This window comes from Solea solea, chromosome 5, assembly GCF_958295425.1.
Source record: "Solea solea chromosome 5, fSolSol10.1, whole genome shotgun sequence".
NCBI classification, from domain to species: domain Eukaryota; kingdom Metazoa; phylum Chordata; class Actinopteri; order Pleuronectiformes; family Soleidae; genus Solea; species Solea solea.
The window spans coordinates 20962742-20985864 of NC_081138.1; the positions used below are offsets into that span (position 1 = coordinate 20962742).

Genomic DNA, 23123 nt, shown 5'->3' on the forward strand with positions numbered 1-23123 from the left:
CTATATAAATGACATATGGCACTTTTGGTGTTTGACAAGATATTAATTAGGGATGGACATCACAAACTCAAGTATCCAGACCATTTATTTGAACTGTGAAGCTGTGAACAACACATTTGTGCTGAGTCATTTCAAAGACGTGATTCTCCAACTACGTCACACTTATTGTTCTCCCACAAACAACAGCACAAACATGACTACGGGAAAAATGGTTTTTGCTGATTTTTATTTACATTTTTACAGTCTACTACGCATAGTTATTTATGCAACACAAAGGATTTGGGGATTTTGTCAAACAGCAGCCATAAAAAAACTTTATTAAACGAGTACTCGGTCATCACGGGTTCAATCGCAGCTGTCCTAAAACCTGACTTGCATTTTTGTCTTTAGCTTTTACAATGTTGTAAAAAATGTGGCCTTCGAAACTGGGATTCTGTCTCACAGAAAGATTCAAATTCACAACCTCGTGACTCTCATTCTCTAAAAGCCAATGCAAAGTTTACAGTATGGAGACATAATAATATAATATGTCTGCAGGAAATGTTGATATTCCCAGCTCACATTATCTTTCACTGCATGGTTACATTTCCCGAATTATGCCGACGTGACATTAGCCAAACAGCAGTGTTTTAATCAACGTCATGATGTCAGTCGTAGAAGCACAACAACAATCCTACAAGTTTCATCTGAGCAGACAAAACATAACACAAAACGGCCTGTGTGGTATTCACTGCAACAGTAGGTGTCTCCATAACCACATTTTCTGTAAGTGTATCTAAATAGAGCGACCAAAAACTCTTCAATGACTCTTTATTTACCATTAACAGTGTATGACAAAGACACGAGGAATAAGCTCACTTCATAAACCACACGCTCCTAACAATACTGTTGTTCTTTAATGTGATTCCACTCTTACCGGAACACATTTACTCTGTTACCACAAAGTCTTGCATTTTCAATAAGCCAGACCTTTTTGGTCACGCGCTTACATTTCAAAACGGGGCAAAAGCAAACAAGCAAACACTGAGTGAATGCACCGTGACGCAGACTAAAACAACGTGGAATGAACACGGCTGCCGTTTGGCGATCGGATCGCCGTTACAGTGCTCTCCGACATTGTTCAGCCAGCACAGGCATCATTCAATCAAACACGCTGTCCCTATTTATCACTTACAACACCACAAAACAATGGAAAACCGGCTCAGGGTTTAAAAATAGCCAAATTACTCCTGAACACGTCTGTGTGCCCACATTTTACGAACGCGTTTCCCGAACGACTGTAATCCATGGATCCCATTCACCTGACACCCACATGGCCGACATTACGCGAACATCTGTGAGCTGCATCTTGAGGCCTTCCTTCATGTGAAGTGCCTGGTAGTTACTTTGCTGCGGGGGGAAAGGGCCATTTGCGGCAACCAATCAGGTTTCACTTCTCCATCTGCACTCAGACACTACAAAGAGATGAGTTCAACCTTGAGTGACTAATGGTGAGGCAAGCCTTTGTGTTAGAACTGGAGAGAGAGAGACTTACGTGACATCATCGCCACAACTCAACAATCACATATGTTATGTGATAGCAAAGGTAAAAAGATTTTGTATCAGAATTAAATAAAGTGTGCATGCTGCACTGACACGTGTCTCACCGCACTTTTAAGATATACAATTGCACTGTATTGCTTTTAAGCTCGAGGATATGCTATCGTACAATAGCATATGCGATATGCAATATGAAAAAGGTTGACTATTAATGTCATATTAATGTATATGTATCGTGTGAAGAGCTATAACTTTGGAATCATTGAAATGTGTCTCTGTTTAAAAAGTTTTTGCTGGGGTTTTTTTTGTCCATAAGGAATTTTAAAACCACAACTGCTTTTCTTTAATTTTCCCTCGGGAGAAAGAATTTGAATCTTTTCATTATCAGACTATAATCTATTGCAATAATTATCAATATTACCTGATTTGAAAATAAATCTTTGTACTAATAATCCCCTGGTCCACAGTAGTTAGTACGGCATATCACCTGGTATGTTCAAGCCAAATACAAATACATATTCGTTAAGTGTTATGAAAGTTCGGTTTCATCACCACTTCTTTTAAATATCTTAGTAAAAGAAACAGTAAAATGATTTTACCTATGTAGATGAATTCAAGATACATGCATGAGCTAATAGTCTTGGCTCTGACTGTGTCGTTTCCTCTGTCGCTGAGTATGTCAGAAATGTTTTCGGGGCCAAGGACCAATTATTCTGAGCCCTGAGCTGTCCCCGGAGCTAAGGTCATTATGTGAGCATCACTATCATGTCCCCATGGTTCCTCTTCATTTGCAACTTATTTGCAGGCATTAAAGCATGCAGACGTAGGCGACAGGAAATCTGCGCATAAATAAATTGCCCGCTCTTCAGAGTACATTATTTTTTTTATTTTTTTTTTAAATAAATAATAACATTTGCACTTTCATTTTGCCAAAGAACAGCGTTTAATGAAGGAGCCAGAAGTCAGTGTTAAGCAGATGCTGACAGTGTCACACCGGAGCAAAGAGAGTGGCAATCATTAAAAATACTGCTTATCCAAGGGAAAATTTCCTACTTTAAATGTTCTCTTGCTTTGTCTCGTTCTATGCTGCTGTGCTGTCTTCTCTCTCCCTGTCTCTCTCTTCCCTTTTCTTTTTTTTAACATTTAGATCCGCCGCTCACCTTCTATTGATCACGCCTAATTTGCATCCAGGAAAAGATGAGATACTCAGATATTCACACTCTGAGAGAGGACGATCTCAATGATTTATTCATTTCCAAATCAAAAAAAAAAAAAAAGTGAAAAGGAAGGTAGATGAGAAGGAGAATCTTCACAGGCAGCAGGCGACTAGCAGGCTCTGAGGCTGGGCTGCTCTTCTCCACGCCGCCCCCAGGCACATGGTGTGCAAGTCCTCCTAATTAACAAGGTGAATCATGCTGCTGCTCTCTAATTAGCCAACATGACAATCTAATGGAAACATGCAGGCCGAGCTGGCACACTGAGCTTCACCTCACAAAGCCCTCCACTACTGTCCTTTTCCCACATGAATTCCACAGAAATGACACCTCCAGTTTGAAATGGAATACGGACAAAAGACGAGCCCGAGTTGTTCAGGGAAGTGTGTTTATGTGAGAGGTCAGACGGGAGAAGTGAGCTGGTGGAGACTTTCTTTTCTTTTCTTTTTTCCCCCCCCCCGTTCTCCTCAGCTATCCTCGTATGCGTGGTGTTTGTTGCCTAATTGCAACGTGTCCTGCCTCCCTCTCACTTATATCCCAAGCACAGGAGGATGGCACCTCGCCACCAGCGTAGCTCGGTATGCCCAATTCCCATGTCGCTGGAGTCCCAACGAGTGCTCCGGCACACAAAGAGAAAAGTGAACCTACAGGCTTCTACAGCAGAGGAGATGAGTCGCTATCTCCCTCTGAGGCACAAGAAGAAGAAGAAAAAAAAATCTCCTTTTTTGTTGTTTTCCTTCTCATTACAGTACTTTGTAATATTCGAAAACACACAGGAACACCAAAGGTATTTTTAATGCTTGCCTTTTTTCTTGTAATAAATCTCGAGGTGAAAAAAAAAAAGAAAAGAAAAGAACTGAAGTTAAGACGACCGACAACAAAGCAACAAATAAAAACAGGCTACACTGCACTGTACACATCTCGAGGACCAGCAGACATTTCTAAGTGTTGATTAAATTATTCACATCGACTCCTTGAAGGATCTTTTCAAAATTGAGCTACAGTTGGAATCATTTCTAATAAAAGGGCACCTGCTAAATGGACCTCATTTGTATGGAGAAAAGAAATAAGGAAACCAGACAAGAAAAGGAAGAAAAAAACACATGAGCTGAATCTTCTTCTACTCGCAAGTTGACCATGAACATGAATGCTGCTCCTCACATAAAGGGTTGTGCATCTGTGAGGCCAGAAGATAAGAATATAACAACTATGAATTGGGACACACAAAACAGCAGGAATTCTCTTTGAAAGTCAGCAAAGAAAGAGAGAAAACACGGAGGAGGGGAGCAGGCTTTTGCCCTGGGGCCTGCCTAATGGGGGAAACTGCCTCTTTGAGCAGTGCAGTTTGGTGAAGGCCAGAGGATTAGAGCCTATGAACTCGCACATATAACTGGCCTGATAGTGTAAAAACTAAGGGAATGCTACAGTGTCCTCTGACATATTAGAGCCTCTAGTCTATGAAAAAGCACGAGGCTCTGACTGGGCTCTCAGTGTGGGTGGATTCCAATTTTTTCCATGACCTGGTCACTCGTGGAGGACGTCAGGCCAATCAAAAAAACAAAAACACGTATGTGAATATTAGCTGGGTTGTGATTCAAATATTAATGTACACAATTATGTATGAGGCTTAAAGAATGTGAATGTTTCACATTTTTAGCCTAATATGATTCATAGAATCCAACATAGAAGGATGCATAAATGCAGGCTCGTCATTGGAGCCGCACAAGGGTCAAAGTTAAGTTTGAGCTGAATTGATGTGGTAATGTTGCTGTGTCGAAATGGGTGAAAATTCCTGCAGAGGAACAATATTTTTTTTTAAAATAAGCCTTAGAGAATGCAACTGGACAGCTCCAGGTTTCTCTGGGTGTTGTTCTGGAATCACTCTGTGCAAGAAGTGGATTGTTTTGATTCAAGGGCATGGTAATGTGGGAGACTGGTGGGGGGGAAAAAAGGGGAAAGAAGGAGGAGAAAAGGGGAGAAGAAACACTTGGCTATCAGATGACATTAACCCTATTTTAACCGTTATTCATCCGGGAAAGCTTGACGACACTCAACGCTGCTGCTGTCGACCATCACCCACTTCTACACAGAAGAAGATGGAGTGAAACAAAAGGAACAAACAAACAATCAAACAACTAGTATACTTTAGTGGAAAGAAGGGATTTTAATATAACTTCCACAAGTCAGACAATAGTGACATTCCATCACAACAAGCCGAGTCGATGGTCAAGCTAATAAAGTTAATAAATCAGCTTAACTCATCCATTTGGTCTTCGCTGTAACAGCTGTTGCTCACCTGAGTTGCATCAAATGCATTTAAATCCCTGCGTGTGTGTGTGTGTGTGTGTAATATTTGTAGATTTCAAGCTGATGTGTCCAGTTGGCACCACAGTGGGACTCGGGAGTTCTCGCCCACATGAGCTGTGCCACACGGAGAAAGTATCAACGTGGTTGGTCTCTGCAGCTGAACCAGACCAAACAGGCGATCTGTCCAACTGGAGTAACCAATTTGTCTTCCCCACTCGTCACCCCACCCCCACCCCCACCCCCACCCCTCTTCACCTGGCCTCTCCTCCACTCCGCTTGATTCCTGCGTCCAGTTGTGCCTGCAGACGCAGCTGCGATGATGAATCTTTGGCTGCAGTGCATCTGTGTGTCTGACATCGTGATGTATCTCCACCGGCCTTAACTCTTTCTCCATGTCTCTCGATGCCCCTCCGCCCCACCCTCAAGTCTCCTTTCCTCTCCGTCTCTTTGTCTCTGTCTCTCGCACTGGTCCCCTCTGTCTCCCGCTCTCTCATTCTCTCACTCTCAATGATTAGGCATTGCCTGGCCTCCTGCCTCACTGATGGAACAGGCAGAACACACAGACCCACCGCTAACAACAACAACAAACAGGAACTGAGCTCCACGATTTGCCCATTGATTTTCACTCGGGGCATTTCTGAAATAGCTCATCTGACCTTTCGGCCAAATGCTAGTGAATGGAGGAAGCAGAGGTGCTAGACTGCTCTGCCTCTCTCACGCAAAAAATCTCTGCCAGCGATTTCTGGAGCAGCGGTTGTGGATTAAGTTGCTGGTGCAAATAATGATACGGCATTAGAGACATGGCATGAATATACAACGCTGAGATTCTGCTAAGAGCTCTGCAGCGCCGACAGTGTTTATAAAACAAAGAGGTCAGATCTGAAACGAAAGACCGCGGCATCGACACAAGAAGATTTCATCAAACTTAATGACACTGCATTTGTTAGATTATGAGATAGTTCATGGATTGTTCAAAATTCTTTACTCACTAGGGAGCATGAATGTGCTTAATAAATGTCAGTCATCAACCTCTGAGAGTCAAAAATATGTTACGTGCAGGTGAAAGTTTTGGGTCTGATGGTGGCTCTAGAGCAAGGCTTTCAATACTGTGAGGTACGGAGTGCACTGAGGGAGACCGAGATAAAGTGTGAGGTGGAAGGAACAGGTGCATGACGCTGATCTGAAAACAATTATTATTAATTATTATAAGCTGGTCACCTGACTTGGCTCGGTCGTCAAAAGGGTCAGCAGTCGGAGCAGAGGTCGTCGCAGGCTTTTACGCTCAAAAGCTTATTGTTTTAAAGCCTGTGCCAAAACACATATTTTTATTCAAAACATGAATCATATAGGTACCATTATCTCTGATGTTGTAAACGGACATCCACAGATCCGCTTAGAAATAACAGAAGACAGATAACTTCATGCTACGCCTAGAGAAAATCACAATTTCATATTTTCTTTGGTATCAAATGAAGCCAGTGACATTTGTCTGTAAATCCATGGGCGCATTGCAAATATGACCTATTTATCACTAATGTGGCACAAACACATTACACTAAAGGTCAAAGGGCAGCCATGGGAATTAAGAAGGTGCTGGTTTCTTGATGGAAAGGGAAAAGGTATGAACTAACTAATACTGTTACGGCCTGATTGATTGAGGCTATTCAAGTACTCGTGATGTGACCTATGTGGAACGACAGGGTGTAAATAAATGTCACTTTGTTGGACCAAAAACTCTTTTCTTTCCTCCACTAAATCCCGGTAATGATGAGGCATCGTGGAGATGCACAGGAGACTCTTGTGTTCTCACCTCCTTTGTGTAGTTTTCCTAAGTCGATAGTTTAAGGACGAAGGTGTTGCATGATTTATAAAACTGTAAAATCCTACGAGGCGGAAATTTCGGGCTATGAAAATGAAATTGCCTTGAGTTGAGATTCAATCTGAACTTTGACAGTTCATACCATCGTTTTACTGCTCGTGATTTAAAGCTGTTGTGATCGGGATCTCTTGGAAAAAAGTGTTGATTGTTGATTTTCATTCGCAGGTTGTTAAAATCCTATAGTTTGAAGATCACAGCTCTCTGCCCTGAGCCCCCTCTTATCAGAAGACCACAGAAAGACACACTTGTTTCACATATGACCCGAGGCGATCTCACCATCTCTGAGAGACTGCTGATGATAACACGTGTTTTATTGTGTTTCGTTGTCTGATTATCTTTTAGACTCTCCTTTTTAGGTCTCTCTGTGGTTGGTCAAAGTTAACCGCCTTGAACCAGATTTTGCAATGGCTGTAAACGGAGCCCTGGAGGAGTTTAGTTCTCTTTTCGACCTCTTTATTTACATTACACTGAAATGTTATCATGGAATTATCGATCAATGATTCCAAATACAACTGCTATTACTACTTCCCACTGCTCGGGGTCTGCAGTGGTTAATTTACAGACACACTCTCACCTGCCTCATGCCCCAGCTCAACTTAAACTCAAAAACGTAAAATATAATTCCATCTCTTCAAAACTGTTTGGTCTTTGTCGTTGCATGTGCGCGTGTGTGTGTGTGTGTGAGTGTGAATGAGCATGTACGTATGATCATGGAGAGAGGCTTAAAGAGAGCCTCAGCTCCTCTGCCCCATCGCCTGGAAGAGTAGCTTGGGCTCATTATCCTGATGAAATTTGCGCAGATGTGTGAGCTGCCGACAGACTCTGCAGTGACACAAACAGCCAGCCCTGTCCCCTTTAGCCAGTCAGGTGATGAAAACTGGAGCGGCACGGGGGCTGAGAAACGACGGCCATTAAGCAGAAAAAGAAAGAGGTGAGGGAGGGCTGGCAGAGGGGTGTTGCATATATGGGTAGGTGGAGGGGGCAAGTTGGATGGTAGTGCCTCTATCTATCAGGAGCAAGCGTTACGTAAAAGTAACAGTTTTCCAAACCATCTACTTAAAATTCTAGGTGAAGATGTGCATATGTGCATCTCCTCACGAAGCACTAATCTGCCCATATCCAGATGACGAGCGGACTGCCACTTAACAGGGAGGAGATCCACTTTGATCACATGGCCCCCGGGGCAGACCGATCATGCTGCCTATTACGCTACTTCATTTGCATATGTGGAGCTTATGGGTAAGCGAAGATCTAGTGTGAATGTTTGAAACTGCAGCAGGGCTCACTGTTGCTCGGAAGAAACGTCCGGGAGAGAAGCAGAGAAAAGACAGGACGCTGCCAGTAGCCAGAGGTAAGAGAAGTCAACTTGTCACTTGAAGGTCACAAGTTCAACAACAAAGACTGTGAGGGTAAAATCCTGGAATTTAAATACTTTGGCCAAACAACAATGCTAAGTTGCCCCTGAGCCACATTCACAGTTAGCCCTTTATATACATGAATGGCTGCATGGGCGAAATTGAAGGACAGTGGTTGCACTGTGGAGCTGTCAGGTGGAATATTGTGGAACTGAGAGCAAAAAAAAAAATGACAACGTTAGCACATAAGTGCTCAGTAAACTTTATCTGGATTAACAAAAGGCTCTTTTTAAGTGGCTCAGAGGAAACCACATCTGTCTCTTTCTGCATCAACAACAACAACAACAACAACAACAGGTGAATGGTGTCTGTTTTTATACTTCTGCCTATACCGACTTCTCCGTGGAAGCTCCAAACAATCCTCTTGATCCTTGTTAGCGAGCCAAGGACTAAACGCACCCCATGAAGTTATTCTCGCATAAACACAGGAGGTGTGTGTGTGTGTGGGGGGGGGGGGGGGTGAAAAAAGCAAATGCAAACTTCCAATGTGACAGAAGTATTTCGTTTGCGTAAACAACATTAACCAACCACTAAAAGAAGAGTGGGCTACTTTCTGAGATCCACGGGGGGTTTTTATTATACACAAAGACCTACTCTTGAAATAAGGAGGATATAGAACTGCGTGACGAAAAGAAGTTCAGTGCACTACATTACGTTAGAACACTTCCCACTTTGTACTTTGTTTGTACTTTCTAGCAGTGAAAGTTAATGCATTGCTGCATCCACAACTCTCTTTCAACTTACTGCTTTGACTGAACAATGTATATTTCTGCAGCTGGACAAGTTTGCTCATGCTACTTTTTTCTTATTGCCTTATGAGCCTCAATAGACAACTTTTTGGCTTAAATGAATCATTATGATGCTAAAACAGTCACTGTCTGCATTCAAATGTGTTATTGTCGTGGCCATGAGGAGTGAGTTTTCATGGAAAATTGACAACTTGATTTACGGCAGCAAAAATAACTACATACTGCACAAAATGATAAAGAGAAATAGCATTCAGCCAGTATCTATCATGTTTTTCATGCAGAAGGAGCTGATATGCGCACAAAAGTTGCCTCTTACTGAATAAACCTAAGGAGTCCACCACTGTTACTCCTGTACACCCTGTCCCTGACAGCTCATCTTTTAGCAAAAGCAAAATTAATAGTAATTTGTCAAAATCCAAACTGGCATAAGATGAAGATGCTAAAACGCTAGAAATGAGGGAAAAGACAAAAGAAGGGGTGGAGGAAAAAAAGGCAGCGTCTCTTCAGTGCTTGGAAAATCATTTTTACACACGTGGACATCAATCGGCACAAATTATTCCTCGAACTTTTTTAAGTCTGACTTTAAATGGCATTACATATGTAGTGAGGCATGAAAAATTAATACGCTGGAGTCGGGGAAATGTCAAGGGTAATGATCTCCGCTGCAGCTTACCTCCTTAGCTTTCTGTTTCAGTCGAGCTTGCTCTGGGTCCTCTTGCCTGGAGCGACTCTGTGGAGTAAAAAGGAGGAGGGGGTGGGGGGGGAGGGAAACACAGGTTAACAGCTGGTTTAGGGAGCCCACCCCACCACCACCCCCGTCGCCCACTCATCTGTTGCTGCTGCAGCAAAAAATAGTGCAAAATGGGAACAGGATACAGAGGTGTCAAGGACATCGTATTTGAATTCAGAGAAGTGCGATGGAGCGCCCCTCGGGGGGCAGTGGCCTTTAAACCTGCTCCAGATCCAGCCCTAAATAAGCCGCTGGAGGGGGATTCTAATCAAAAAAGGTTATTAAAAATTCTGCACGAGCCAGAACACACACACACACACCCACAGACATACACACACAGGGCAAAGGATGTAGTGAGTATCAGTGGCAGTGGCTGAGCATGTGTATGTGTGCATCACAGTGAGCCAGTGTGGCTAGTACCCATTGCTGTGAGTGTGTGGGTGCGCGCGCGTGCACGTGCACGTGTACGTGTGTGTGTCCCTGGCGTAACAACACAGCACTTCTATTTTAATCAGCAGTGAAGATCTGGGTGGATGTACTTGTCCCTGGGAATCCTTCACCACTGCTAAACGTACATGTACGGCTGACCACTGCAGGCGATCCCGCGCATCACGGTTCTGCAAACTAAATGAATACAGTTGTTTGGATTAGCCAGAATTAGGTCAGGTCCATAAAACCCCCCTAAGACTTTTGTTATCCACTGATACTTTGTAAAAAAAAGGTGTATCGTATAGGCCTACTGTAAGTGAAACATGTGTGAAAGGATTACACCATAACACGCCATAACAGAGTACCTTCCAAGCGTCAAACAGTTTGTTTCCAAATTTAGTTTTATAGATTATTTTCACACCCGAGTGTGTGCCTTCCTCCAAAACAGGAGCTCATGCTAACGCTGCCCATTCCTCTTCTCATCCTCCCGTCTTTTGCACCAAGACTCTCTCTCTTCCCAGCCGTCCCACTAATTGGCTTTAAAGATATCAGGCAGTTCACGTACTGGTCGGTATCTTAAACAAGACTAATGTGTTTGCCCTCTGGTTGCCCAGAGCCTCCCCCAGGACTTGAGTCATATTTGAAATGGACGCCATGGAGGAAGGGAGGGCGGTTGTAAGAGAAGAGAGGGGTGGAGGGAGGATTATTTTGTGTGTGTTTTTTAAGGGGTCAAATTAGCTGGTGCTGAAGCGGGAGAGAGGCAAGCAGTGAGGTGGGAGGCGGCAGGCAAAGGAGTAGGAGGGGCTAGTACAGATGGACTGTTGACAGAGGGCAGTGGTGCCACTGGCATGCTTTACATCTCCTCTGTCAGCTGCCCTGGTTTCCCCACTGACGGGAGACAGCAGAGGGGAGAGATGGAGAAGAGGACTGGGAAATGGACACTGACAAGCTTTGCTGCGTGTGGGTGAATCATACTGTACTTGAAAGGAAGGTCAGACTTTTTTAATGCGTGGCCGTATGACGTACTGACACACAGTCAATGTTGACACAAGTGACACAAACATATCAAACACAGCTCCAGTATCCCTCTTACTTAAAGATGCTGATTTTTCTTTTTGGACGTTTGGAGTGTGCAAGTTAACGACCATAACAAGATAATATATCGTAGACCAGAGGTGGCAAACTGGCGGCCCGTGGGCCACATGCAGCCCACCACTTAATATCATAATATTATAATAAAAACATGGCCAACTACCTCTTCTTCTTCTTCCTTTAAACACAGCACGTGTGGCTGAGGCACCAGCTGCAAGCGAGGTGATTAAATATAGACAAAATATAATACTATACTATACTATAATCACAATAATGAGACATTCAACTTTACATTAAATATATAGAAGCTTGTTTGTTGTTTTAATTACGGTTGTACATGTTATTATTTCCTTAATTTTCCTTTAAGTTATACATTGTTCCATATCAAAACAAGCACTTTTACTTTGAAATGCTGTGAAATATCATGATGGATATCTTTATTGCGATATCATGATGGAATATTGTGTTATGATTTGAACTCATATTGTTCACAAGCTAAAGGACAATAGTTTTTTCCGACTTTATTTTCTCAACTTAAGCATGTGTAGATTTTATTAGTCGGGCCTTCGTTGCGTGGCTAAAATCTGTTTTTCCTTGTGTCCCCAGTGTCAGCCCTGTTTTCAGTAAATGAGACATCCTCTGCTACTTTGAGTATGTACCAAATGATTGTCTTACATGCCCTTTATTGACTAATACTAACCAATGAGTGTGCTGTAACTGTTACATTCAGGTCAGGCTTGCACGTGGAAAGAGTAGAATTAAATCAACATTGAGTAATCTGTCAATATATATTATATACTCAATATTACATGAAGTAGGTGTAAAAACGCTCTGCACAGCATGTGAGGGGGGTAAAAATGAGAGAGGAGACATTTATGTCTTCTGGCTGCGTAACATTACACAGCTTTGAGGCTTATGATGTATTCAGTGATGGATTTCTCTCTGTGTGGGTTGGACATTGGTCTAAAATGGCGAGTGCAAACAAAACGATCCCTTTTGTCATTTTCAATATTTTTTAAGAATGCATTTTAAAGAGTTAAAATATGGCATTCAGGATTTGTTGGACACGTGCACTTTATATTAATAACAATGAAAACGTGTGAAACATAAGGGGGGATGAATTTTAACTTTATAATATATTTCATCAGCCGATAGTAATTCTCATTACCAAGCTATTACCTGGACATTATTCACTGTAATGTTAAAATTATGATATTGTTATTAACGAGCTGGCAATTACATTAGAAATATGATGGTATCAGTAGATTACTTCCCTATTAGTAAAACGATTACCATACTATTACCATGTTTTTACTGTACTGTACAGTAGAGCTGAAACAATTAATCGATTATTAATCAATCGACAACTATTTTGATAATCGATTAATCGATTTGAAGCTTTTTTCATGATTAAAACAAGATTTACGATTGTTTAAGCTTCTTAAATGTGAATGTTTTCTTAATTTCTTTGCTCTGGATAACAAAGAAATCCTTCAAAGTGAATCAGTCGTTGGATAAATGCCATATTATCTTACATACACACATTATAAACGTCGAAACAGTCAGAAAAAAGATTTTGCACACAAATAAATGCAGTCATGAAGTGTGCTGGTGTAATACATTTACCCTCATCAGGCAAATATCTCTTTCCAAACTTCTCCTTGACCTGAAATGCCATGGCAACAGGAGGCAAAAAAAAACCACGGACACGGCCACGAGGGGAAGTCAAACTATCCTCGTCAGGGCTTGTGTAATACAAAAAGCCCTGTGGTGAGCCCTTACTGATAGAACTTGGTTAAAGTACAAAATCCTGTTAATAAAGACAAATCTTCACAGTTGTTTTTTTTTGTTTTTTTAAATAGAACTTAAAACTGACAGAGAGGCTCTTAAAGCTTTACCATTCCCTTTTTAACAACACGCTTTACTGGCTTGTGTCCTGCTGAGGGAAAATGATTTCTTTCACTAACAGGAGTGACGTGATCTGGTTCTAGTCAGACCTTAGGACCTGACTATTTATTCTTTTAGGAGAATAAATAGTTAGTTGGTAAGGTCTGGTAACCGGGGTTCATGAATGAGGTGCTTTTCTAATGTCCTGCATGACAGGACCAGAGCATAACAATGCAATTAAGACGCTGAGGTGTGCTGCAGTGAGGATCTTTACTGTTGGACATTGGCTCTATTTAAATTTAATTAAATTAACCTAGCCGTCTGCTAATGTCGCCCCGCAGGGCATATTCATTTAGAAAAGAGTCTCTCTGTCTCTTTTTATTTTTAGTCTATAGTGACCCTCACAAATTTAAAGACTTATTATTCACGGATAAACAAATCCATAAAAAAAAAGAAGAAAAGAAACAAAATAGTGGGCGGGTAAAAATACAAAGGACCTGTTATGGAACAGGTAACTTTAATATTGTTATATAAAACTTGTGTAGATATTATTTGTTTCTTTTATAGTCATGGTGCAACGTTGACCAATCTATTAATTGGATTAAACGGAAAAATACACTGTTTATTAATAGTTTTTCATCAAAGTACAAAAACCAATAACACTACATTAATAAAAAAAAATTTAAAAATACTATTATTATGCAATCATTATTTATAATTGGAGTATGGAGGATTCAGAATTTTTTTCTCACTAAATAATTGAATCAACTGAATAACAGCGTGAATAACATTTGACTTCAAAACTAATGGAGCCAAGACAAGAAATTGCTTTGATATCTAATTTTTATGGACTTCACTGTATTTCTGATGTTTTAAATGAATCACTCGGCAACAAATTATGACTGCCAAATATTTTAACTTAACTAACCCGCTGGTTAATTGCAAGTCTGTAGCATAACCTTCACCACTGTCAGACTATTAGACTCTATCTAGTACCCAGTCCTTATCTTCTCTAGTCCATCCAATCAGTGAGAATTCTCCAATTCACCTTATTTTTGAAACAACTTTGGTATCAAAGAGATATTCTTTCAAGATTTTCTTGCAGTAACGTATAGTAGTGCATATTTTGATGAGAAATAGATAAAGCTTGAAAAATCACCAAAATCGTTAAGCCCTACTATATTCAAATAGATGGATACACTGGCTTATTTGACATCTATACTGTTTTTCAGGTTCTACATGGGGCTGGGTGAGCGTGTGGTGAGTGTATGGGAGTTGCACGGTATATAGGCATCCTCCTCCCTGCTGTGTCCAGAGAAGAAGAGCCAGGACAGAGGAGCCCGGGGGCCAGAAGCCTGGGAGGACACAGGGAGGTCACTTCATCCACTAGAGTCACACTCTAATTCATCTGTCAGGGGCCTGCACAGGAGCAACATGGACACACACACACACTTACACGCGCACATACGCCAGTACGCAAGCACACACTGTTGCATGGGAGCAAAACAACTCTCTCACAAATATACACACACACACACACACACGCACACAAGCATGTGGCAGGATGCTGCATTTGAAAACAACTTACTTTCGCAGCTTTCAAAAGGATCTCTCTCTCCTCCTCGTCCTTCCTCTGCTTCTCGATTCTCTCCAGCTGCTCGAAGAAGCGGAGCTGAGAGCGAACGTCTGCAGCCTGCTCGTAGCACTCATCATCCTGACATGCAGACAGAGAGAACATCACCGCTACGGTATCAGTTAAAAAAAAAAGGTCTGTGTCCCATTTAGTTGTTGACTCGGACATTTCACACAGAACTTCTACACACAGGGAATGATCTGGAAAACAATAAAATAAACACCTGTTGTTCACTGTGAAGATGTATTCCAACAGGTGCTGCATTTCTCTTGATATCAATGGCAGAAATGGTCTAATCTTGTCTAAGTCTCCATCACTCAACAAAAAAAACAACAGATATCAAGCCTCAATAAATGGTAAAATATTGAGGACTTTACAACAACAACTCTAAATAATAATCAACGCGTCTATTGATTATAAACACAATTGATCTACTTCATTTGTGATGATATAAGATGGAAAATAATGCATCCAGCACCAATTATCATTAACGCACACTGAGAAGACGAAGATTTGTATTTGACACACACAGGCTTTCTACACATATATATATGTATATTTCTATACATATATATCTATACATATTTACTCAATTTATACGTTTACAATGGTTGATTTGCAACTGTAAAACATGGACTTATTATCCTTTTACAAGCAAAAAATCTCTTTTGACCCTCATGTGAGCATATGATGGCGCCCTTTACTCTGACATGAACCTAGCAGACAAAACAACAAAAACACAATAGCATAACACTTTAATTACAATAAATAAATAAATTAATAAATAAACTTCCCGATGAACCGCACATCTGGTTGAACCAAGAAGACAGAAGTAACGACAGTCAGAACAAATCAAAAGTCGATAAGGCACTAACTTTTTTTTTTCTATTTACAGACTGATCTTTACACTGTGAGCATCACCAGACACTTGGGAAAAGAAAAGACGAAAGGTAAAAAACAACTTTTGTAGGTCATCAAAAGTTAATAGGATGATTGCTTATTTCACGTGTGAGTGTGTATATCTGCATCTGCAGCTCTGTTCTCCCCTTGCACTTGATTCATTATTCCATTATTTGTATTGTTACGTGTATGTATGAGCGCGCGTGTGAGAGAGAGAGACAGGGAGAGGGAGAGGGAGAGGGAGAGAGAGAGGGAGAGTGAGAGGCACAGAACACAAAAGGCACATCAGAGGAAGCTCATTGCCAGCACCACCTCCCTTTCCCTCTCTTATCCAGTCTCCCTCCTCTTTGTAGCAGCGCTGAGCCTGCACTCTCCTGCCGCCACTGCCAAAGCCAGGGTGCTCTTTAAGGCCGCTTCATCTTTTGGTCTTTTCCCACTCTCTCTCTCTCTCTCTCTCTCTCTCTCTCAAGAGCGTGCTTTCTTTTTTTTCCGCTGATGTCAACAGAGTGGCTTCACAGAGCCCCGTGTTTCTCACATACACCTCATTTACAAAACCACAAAAGAGGAGAACGAACAGAACGGGGGAAAAAGGGGCACAAAACAAGACGGTGACAGCTGTAGCAACGTTCTTCCTATCTCCTCCTCCTCCTCCTCATCGTCGTCCCGCCTTGGTGTCGGGAAAAACATTTTCAAAGTTCCCCCCAGTTCCTCCCAATAATGTCGAGACTGAAGCTTGTAGTTGAGATAGATTTGCCCTTTAATGTGCGCCAGTTATATGTGGTAATACAGTTATATACAAGAGATGTGTGAGAGATAAAGCTACTGATAATGAGTAAAGTGTGCAGCTGTGCACTGTCACGAATCAAAGGACTTTCAGAGCTCAAGTTTTGATTGAGTGAAAAGACTGTTTATCAACGTATGGGTAAAGACAAGTTCTCATATTAACTTTCATGAGTTTACATTTGACTTCTGATTGTTTATGTGTGGGTAAAAAAAAGTGTATCCCATCCCACTCTGTGTGTCAAAGTTGCCCATACTTCCTTCTTTCAGCTTCTCCCTTTAGGGGTCACCACAGCGGATCATCTGCCTCCATCTCACCCAGTCCCTTGTGTCCTCTTCGTTTACACCAACAGAAGTCAGCGCTCCCATAAGATGTCTTTCCAAACTCACTTTAGACGATGTCCCTTGTGAGTTTTAATATTCCTATTCACTATACACGTTCAAACATAAACACCTGCACGTATGCACGCCACACATTTAAACGTAACGACACAAATTCATAACAAACCGACTTTATTGACTGATGCATTGTTATGGCTTTATCTGACAGCCACGGGAAATGGGTAGATGAGTGTCACGCAGTAAAAAAGTTTTATGACAAGTGCACCCATGTACCTTCTTCCAAAAAGACCATGTACAATTTTAACGGAATTTGAACGGGTTTTACTATTTTGTATCAACACGTAAATTTAACAGTGCTCGCCGTGATACCGTGAACGTTGCCATGTTGGCTTTTGTTAATTCCCGTCAGCTTATCGTACTTTCTCAAGTTACTAGAATAGAGTTTCCCGCTCTGCTCTTTTCAGTGAGAAACGGAGTGAGGTGCATTTACTGCTCTCTGACCCTCAATCTGAAGCAAAAATGGCTCTGCTCGCCAAACTGCAGCATGTGTGAGGAAGAAGAGGAAATACACCAGGACGTACTGATTAGATTAGATTGGTGATTGTATTATGACACAGCAAAACAGTACAAAGTGTAGGAAAAAATTCTTTGCAGTGGAACAGCCACGAGGAGTGGATTCACTTGCAGTTCAAGCTGAAAACTAATAACTTGCCACTGCCCACTGCAGAAATACAAGACCCAGATCAAATGGAGGTGCGCGTATGTACATGTTCCTCTTACCTTACAAGAGTCCAGTCGGTGCTGTGCGACGGAAGACACTTTTTCTACAACAGTGCGAAGTCGTGACTGCGTCGCGTGCGAGATGAACGCCACTGCCTCCATGGGGACCTCTGTGACTCCAAACTTCTTAGCTGTGAAGGATATACAACACACACACACACACACGTACACACAAGCGGGCAACAATCAGTAAATCATTGCTAAAAATTCATATTTAACGTCTCTTTCTCATTTAACAGGTACAGTTTGTACTTGCTTCTCATTCACCTCCCTGATTGTGTCATGACTGAAACTTCTTTACAACATAATGTTGGTTCTCGTCCCAGAATATCCTGCAGGGATGAAAAGGTTGAAAGTGCCGGTTTTTATCGTTGCTTCTTTTGCATCCACAGTTTGGGCTTTTTGAGGAAAAACAACAGCTAAGCAGGTAGAAAGTAATTGATTCGGAGTGTAACATACACACAATCAAACTTGTAAAAAAAAAACACAGCAACAGAAGACTATGGCCCTCGTTTAGTCCCTCCAGTCATCCACATCTACTGTACACATACACACATCCACACAGAGAGAAACCGTCTGAGTGCAATTAACTCCCAGAAATAGCACGAATCACACAAAAGTTAATTTGCTTCACAGTCTTAGTGGCTTTACTAGCTGAGCTCCATCGAGTGTGTAAACGACACTGACCATCTCTTTTTGTGGGAGGATCATTTCGTTTCCTTACAGCGAAACTCATCTTAAGTCATAACAAAAGCGAGGAGGACACACTTTGGTGAGGTTACTATCTTTCTCCAACTTCCTTTTAAATATTCCATTAACATAATTTTCTCTCTGGCACCATTTTAAGTAAACCACACCAATTATTTAAATCAGCTGAACAATACACATACGCGTGCACACGCCTCACCAGCTGAAGCTTTGAAAAAAGATGGAGGGAGGGAGCCCTGGTAGCCTTATTATTACAGTGGCAACGCGAGTGGCAATGTCACAAGGTCAAAGGGAAAAAAAACACTAATAGGCTTCTGCTTCCTGAACAAAACAACATCTTTCACATGCATTAATATTCTGGAGAAAGGAGAATTAACCACAAAAGGGGGGAAAAAAAACACATTCTTCAAATTGTAATAACACGAATCATTATAAAACACAAAGAAAAGAGGCTCAAGAAAACAGTTAGAGACGGATTAATGAGCTGTGTAGCTTTAATATTTAGTGTACCTCATTCTAAAAGAGAGAGTGAAGAGCAGGGAAGACATGCATGAGAAGTTGAATCATTTCCAGTTAGATTACAGAACATGTAAACACATCGATGACGGCATGTAATCTGCCCGTCAACACCATTATTGTGACTATGTGAGAGATTTACATGCATGTTCAGCTGTAAATCACAGAGTTGGACAAATGGCTCGGTCTTTTATAAAGTAATGATTCAAATAAGATTTCAGCTGCTTACTAAAAAGTGTTCCTACAACATAAAGTATCCCAGCCACTGCTAAAACACTGGTCGTTTAGTTTTGAATTAATTCTGAACGGAAGAAGCTTCAGTTGCCTTCCAAACTCCCAAAAGAACGGACTATTACAACTTCATGGGGTCCATTACTGCATTTAGATGTAGAACCAAGGCCCAAACAACTAAATGTGCTTATAATGTGTAATGTTCAGTAAAAGAAAGGGATTTCATAATGAATAATAATGAATAATTAGCAGGTACATCACTGATTATCACACAATGTATTTGGTCACTCACTTTGTAAAGCATACTCTCGTTCGCGACATACAGTCTCATGTTAAATGGTGCAACACAATGTTAGGCGGTAGCTTATTAAATCATCACTTTCGACACAATCTGCATTGAAGCCTGGTAACTTGAATATTTATTTAGTATAGAACGGACCGGTATCCATAGAAACAAGGGTCCCCCTGAAATGCAGCTGGCAGGGAATGAGGGAAAAAGTCCTAAATGAGCCGTCTATGCGAGAATCTATCTCCATCTATAAAACATCTAACTCTGCGACTCTTAAAGTCGCCGTCGCCACTGACAGAATCGGAACGTTCCTGCTTTCAGCCCCGCCCACAAACATATAACAACCCAACTCCACCTGTTTCTGCTCAGCGAGCTCTAACGGCCACAATGATGATGAGGTTGCTGAAATATTCTTAACTGCACATCAGTAGTCAAGGTCTATTAAAGCCACGAGGAGTGCTCTATTTTTAAAGAGCAGAGATACCAAAGCCTCAAGTCATATCCTTGGTCCAGTCCACACCCAACTGATTGTTACAAAGACCCAACCCCAGAACTAGCAAAGAAAATATGATCTTTTTTTTTGGTGAGATTTAGAAAACACATGAAGACGTACGTTGATCATAAAACAAAGCACATTTACAGGACACAAGGTTTCATGCGGTGGTTTGAAATCTAAAACCTTCACAGCGTCACCATATCTAAAGACAACTGACTATAGGCACACAGTGCACTTACAATTTCTGCTAAAATATTATATATAAATAAATAAATCAATAAACAAATAAATAAATAAATAAAAATAAACAAGACAGCTCCTTAACGTCCTTAACTTAAAGACATTACATTGTTTTTTAGCAGTTGTTTTGAGGTGGTAACCAAAAGCACATGTATTATTCGTAAGTTAGGACTACAGTGACTATCGATGCCTTCAACTAAATTTGATTTGTCTTCAGAATATACAATTAAAAATGGGCATTTAACCGTAAAGCAATGAGCAGTGGCTCAGGCAAGAGCTGTTAATGACAGATACTAAAGCTATATAGACGTGTCAGAAATGTATTACATCAAGTCATAAAAGTACCATGATGTGTCATCAGAGATAATGGAAACGTGTTAAAATAAAAATACTGAAACAATTTCAAATGTTCATTTACTGTTTATGTAGCCCCCGACCACCGCCACTACCCCAATAACGAGCTTGTAGCTCTTTGACACATGCGAACACTAACACTAACTCTTACACGATGTGCTACATGTATGTATGAAGCACTTTCTTTGTTTATTCTCGTCTATGTTTCAGGTCATAAAATTTTACTCTTTTGGGAAATTTCCAGGAGCATGACGATCCTGCGTCTGATCTCTTGCCCGTGTGTGTGTGTGTGGACGATCATTGCTTTGAGGAGTTTTTCTAGAGAACTCCAGCTGTGTCTGTGTTCTGGTTCTTGAAATGTAGGGGTGAAGTGCTCAGGACAAGCCTAGAGGGGGTATGAGGGGAGAGAGGGAGCGGTTTGGGAGAAGAGGGAGACACGAGTGTTAGTTTGGAGTGGATGAAATAAGAGAGGAGCAAAAAGAAGACGCGGTGCACTTCACAGGGGACTGAGGGAAGTAGACTGGGCACGGGGGTTTAACAGGATAAAGTCACACTTACTTTTATTACCACATTGTATTTTTTTACTGTATTGTCTTCTGCGCTGTTCTAGGTGTAGCGTATAATCTAGTGCAAAGCATATTTTCCTCTGTGATTAATGCTGCTGTACATTGTACAAGGTCTGTTCAACAACAGACAATAGGTGAAAACAAGATGAAGTTTCCACTAATTTTAATCTTAAAAAAAAAATGGAAATAAAATGTTAATTATTACGCTTTCTATGACTTACTACCTGAGGTCAAGGGAAAAATACGCAGGTCCAGTGAAACTGATAAGAGGAGCAGCTGAGACTTTCTGATAGAGTGGAGGTGGCAGGGCGAGGGAGCCTCCCTGCGACTGCTGTCATCTGGGAGCATGGAGAGGCCAATCACTGACACAACAAAGCTGCATACCTGCCACTTCCCCAGCAGGGGGAGCCCTAGCCTCCTGCCCTGCCTCATGCTGTGTGCACCCCTGAGGATAAATTCATATCTTTTAACATCCCCTCTGCCCCAAGGTGACGGGATAACAACCCTGCTAAGAGTCCACATAACAAAACATGACCTGCAGGTCTCTGTGCTGCACTAAAGATACTTTAATTGAGATAAAAACAAGATCTCGGCGGCAGACTCCCCATGGAAGTGGAATTACTCTGTGTGTTTTTTCATTAGCTACACAGGAACAAAATGTTAGGTGCTGGTTACTTTGGAGTAATCACCCTCAATATATGGTTTCACGGGTTATACTGTGCAGCCAGAGCTGGGAGTATATTTCAAGTAATACATTTGACTGCTGGTAGTGATGTGTGTGTGTGTGTGAGGGGGGGGAAGAAGCAAAACAAGTTTTCTGTGTCTGTATAAATGGGCACATGCAGCACTGTGTGCAGTGTCAAGATCTACTAAAAAGAAATCTTCTCGCCAAGTCTCATCCTTCTAAACTCAGTCCCTTTAGTCCAGAGGACAATCTGACAGCCAGCCTTCAAAAGACAAACCCATAAAGTATTTATGTGTGCGCCTGGGGTCCAGTGAATTCAGACAGCCACCAAAGAATTCATTAAAGGTGGTGAAAGAATTGTTAGGCCTTATCAAATTTAAACAAAGGCCAAACAAGAAACACACTATAAACACAGACACAACATGTTCCTGACACAAGAGACAACAGATGCCCCCAACTGTGGATTGTTTTTTTTTGTTTTTGTTTTTTAAAAAAAGGGAGGGCGAGGGTAAATTGAGATGACATCAAGATTCTTCCTGCTGCTGCTGCTGCTGCTGCAAGTACCACATTGCCTTCCAAGGGAACAGCATTTCCTAAACGCAGCTAGGAATATCGAACTCTTCAAATGACAAAACTGGCAGTGCACGCACTGTATATTATATAATGCCATACCTGCTTCCAGAATTCGTCTGTGTAGCAATCCCGGATGGAGAAAGGCCTCGTCCTTACACGAGCGTATATGCGTTCCCACCAGTTCTGAGTTGGTGGCGAGTATTCTCGCGCTCTCCTCGTTCAGATTCACCCCAGCCATGGAGGCCACGTCATTAATGTCATCATCGTCCCTGAAACATCAAAGATGGGTTGTGAGCAAAATAGGTCAAATGAAAATACTGTATTCCTACAATAGAAAGGCCTAAGTGTAGTAGTTATTGATTTTATTTACGTATTTATCAACTGTGATGTGTGTGTAACTAACTATATATTCATTCATGCCTTTGCAGAAAGAAGACCAGGGTTCGTGAACCAGTCAGAGCAACTTTTTGCATGTTCTCCCCGTGTGTGCGTAGGTTTTCTCCAGGGTTCTCCGGTTTCCTCCCACAGTCCAAAAACATGCAGATTTAGGGATTAGGCAAATTGTACTCTAAATTGACTGTAGGTGTGAGAGTGGATGGTTGTTTGTCTCTATGTGGCCCTGTGATGGACTCAGTATTTTCTTGGATTAAACTGTTGATTGGTTAGGTCATAATGGCACAGAATTCCCATTCCAGGGCCTGTTTGTGTCAACAATCAGAGAGGCAGGGAGATGAAGAGCATTAGGACGGGGTTTAGCTTGGCAAGGAAGCTCCTGAGGATTGGCACTGA

At 41.5% G+C, this 23123-nt stretch overlaps 1 protein-coding gene across 3 annotated transcripts in view; it reads right to left on the reverse strand.

The window, feature by feature from the left end:
- Positions 1–23123, reverse strand: part of LOC131459541 (transcription initiation factor TFIID subunit 4-like) — a 74906-nt gene that overhangs the window by 27129 nt on the left and 24654 nt on the right. For all 3 annotated transcript variants that reach the window (XM_058629480.1, XM_058629479.1, XM_058629478.1), the window contains 4 exons: positions 22434–22603; positions 17677–17807; positions 14830–14955; positions 9777–9833 (listed from right to left, as the gene is read on the reverse strand). In XM_058629480.1, coding sequence (XP_058485463.1) covers positions 9777–9833; positions 14830–14955; positions 17677–17807; positions 22434–22603 — 484 coding nt within the window. The remainder of the gene's footprint in view (positions 1–9776; positions 9834–14829; positions 14956–17676; positions 17808–22433; positions 22604–23123) is intronic.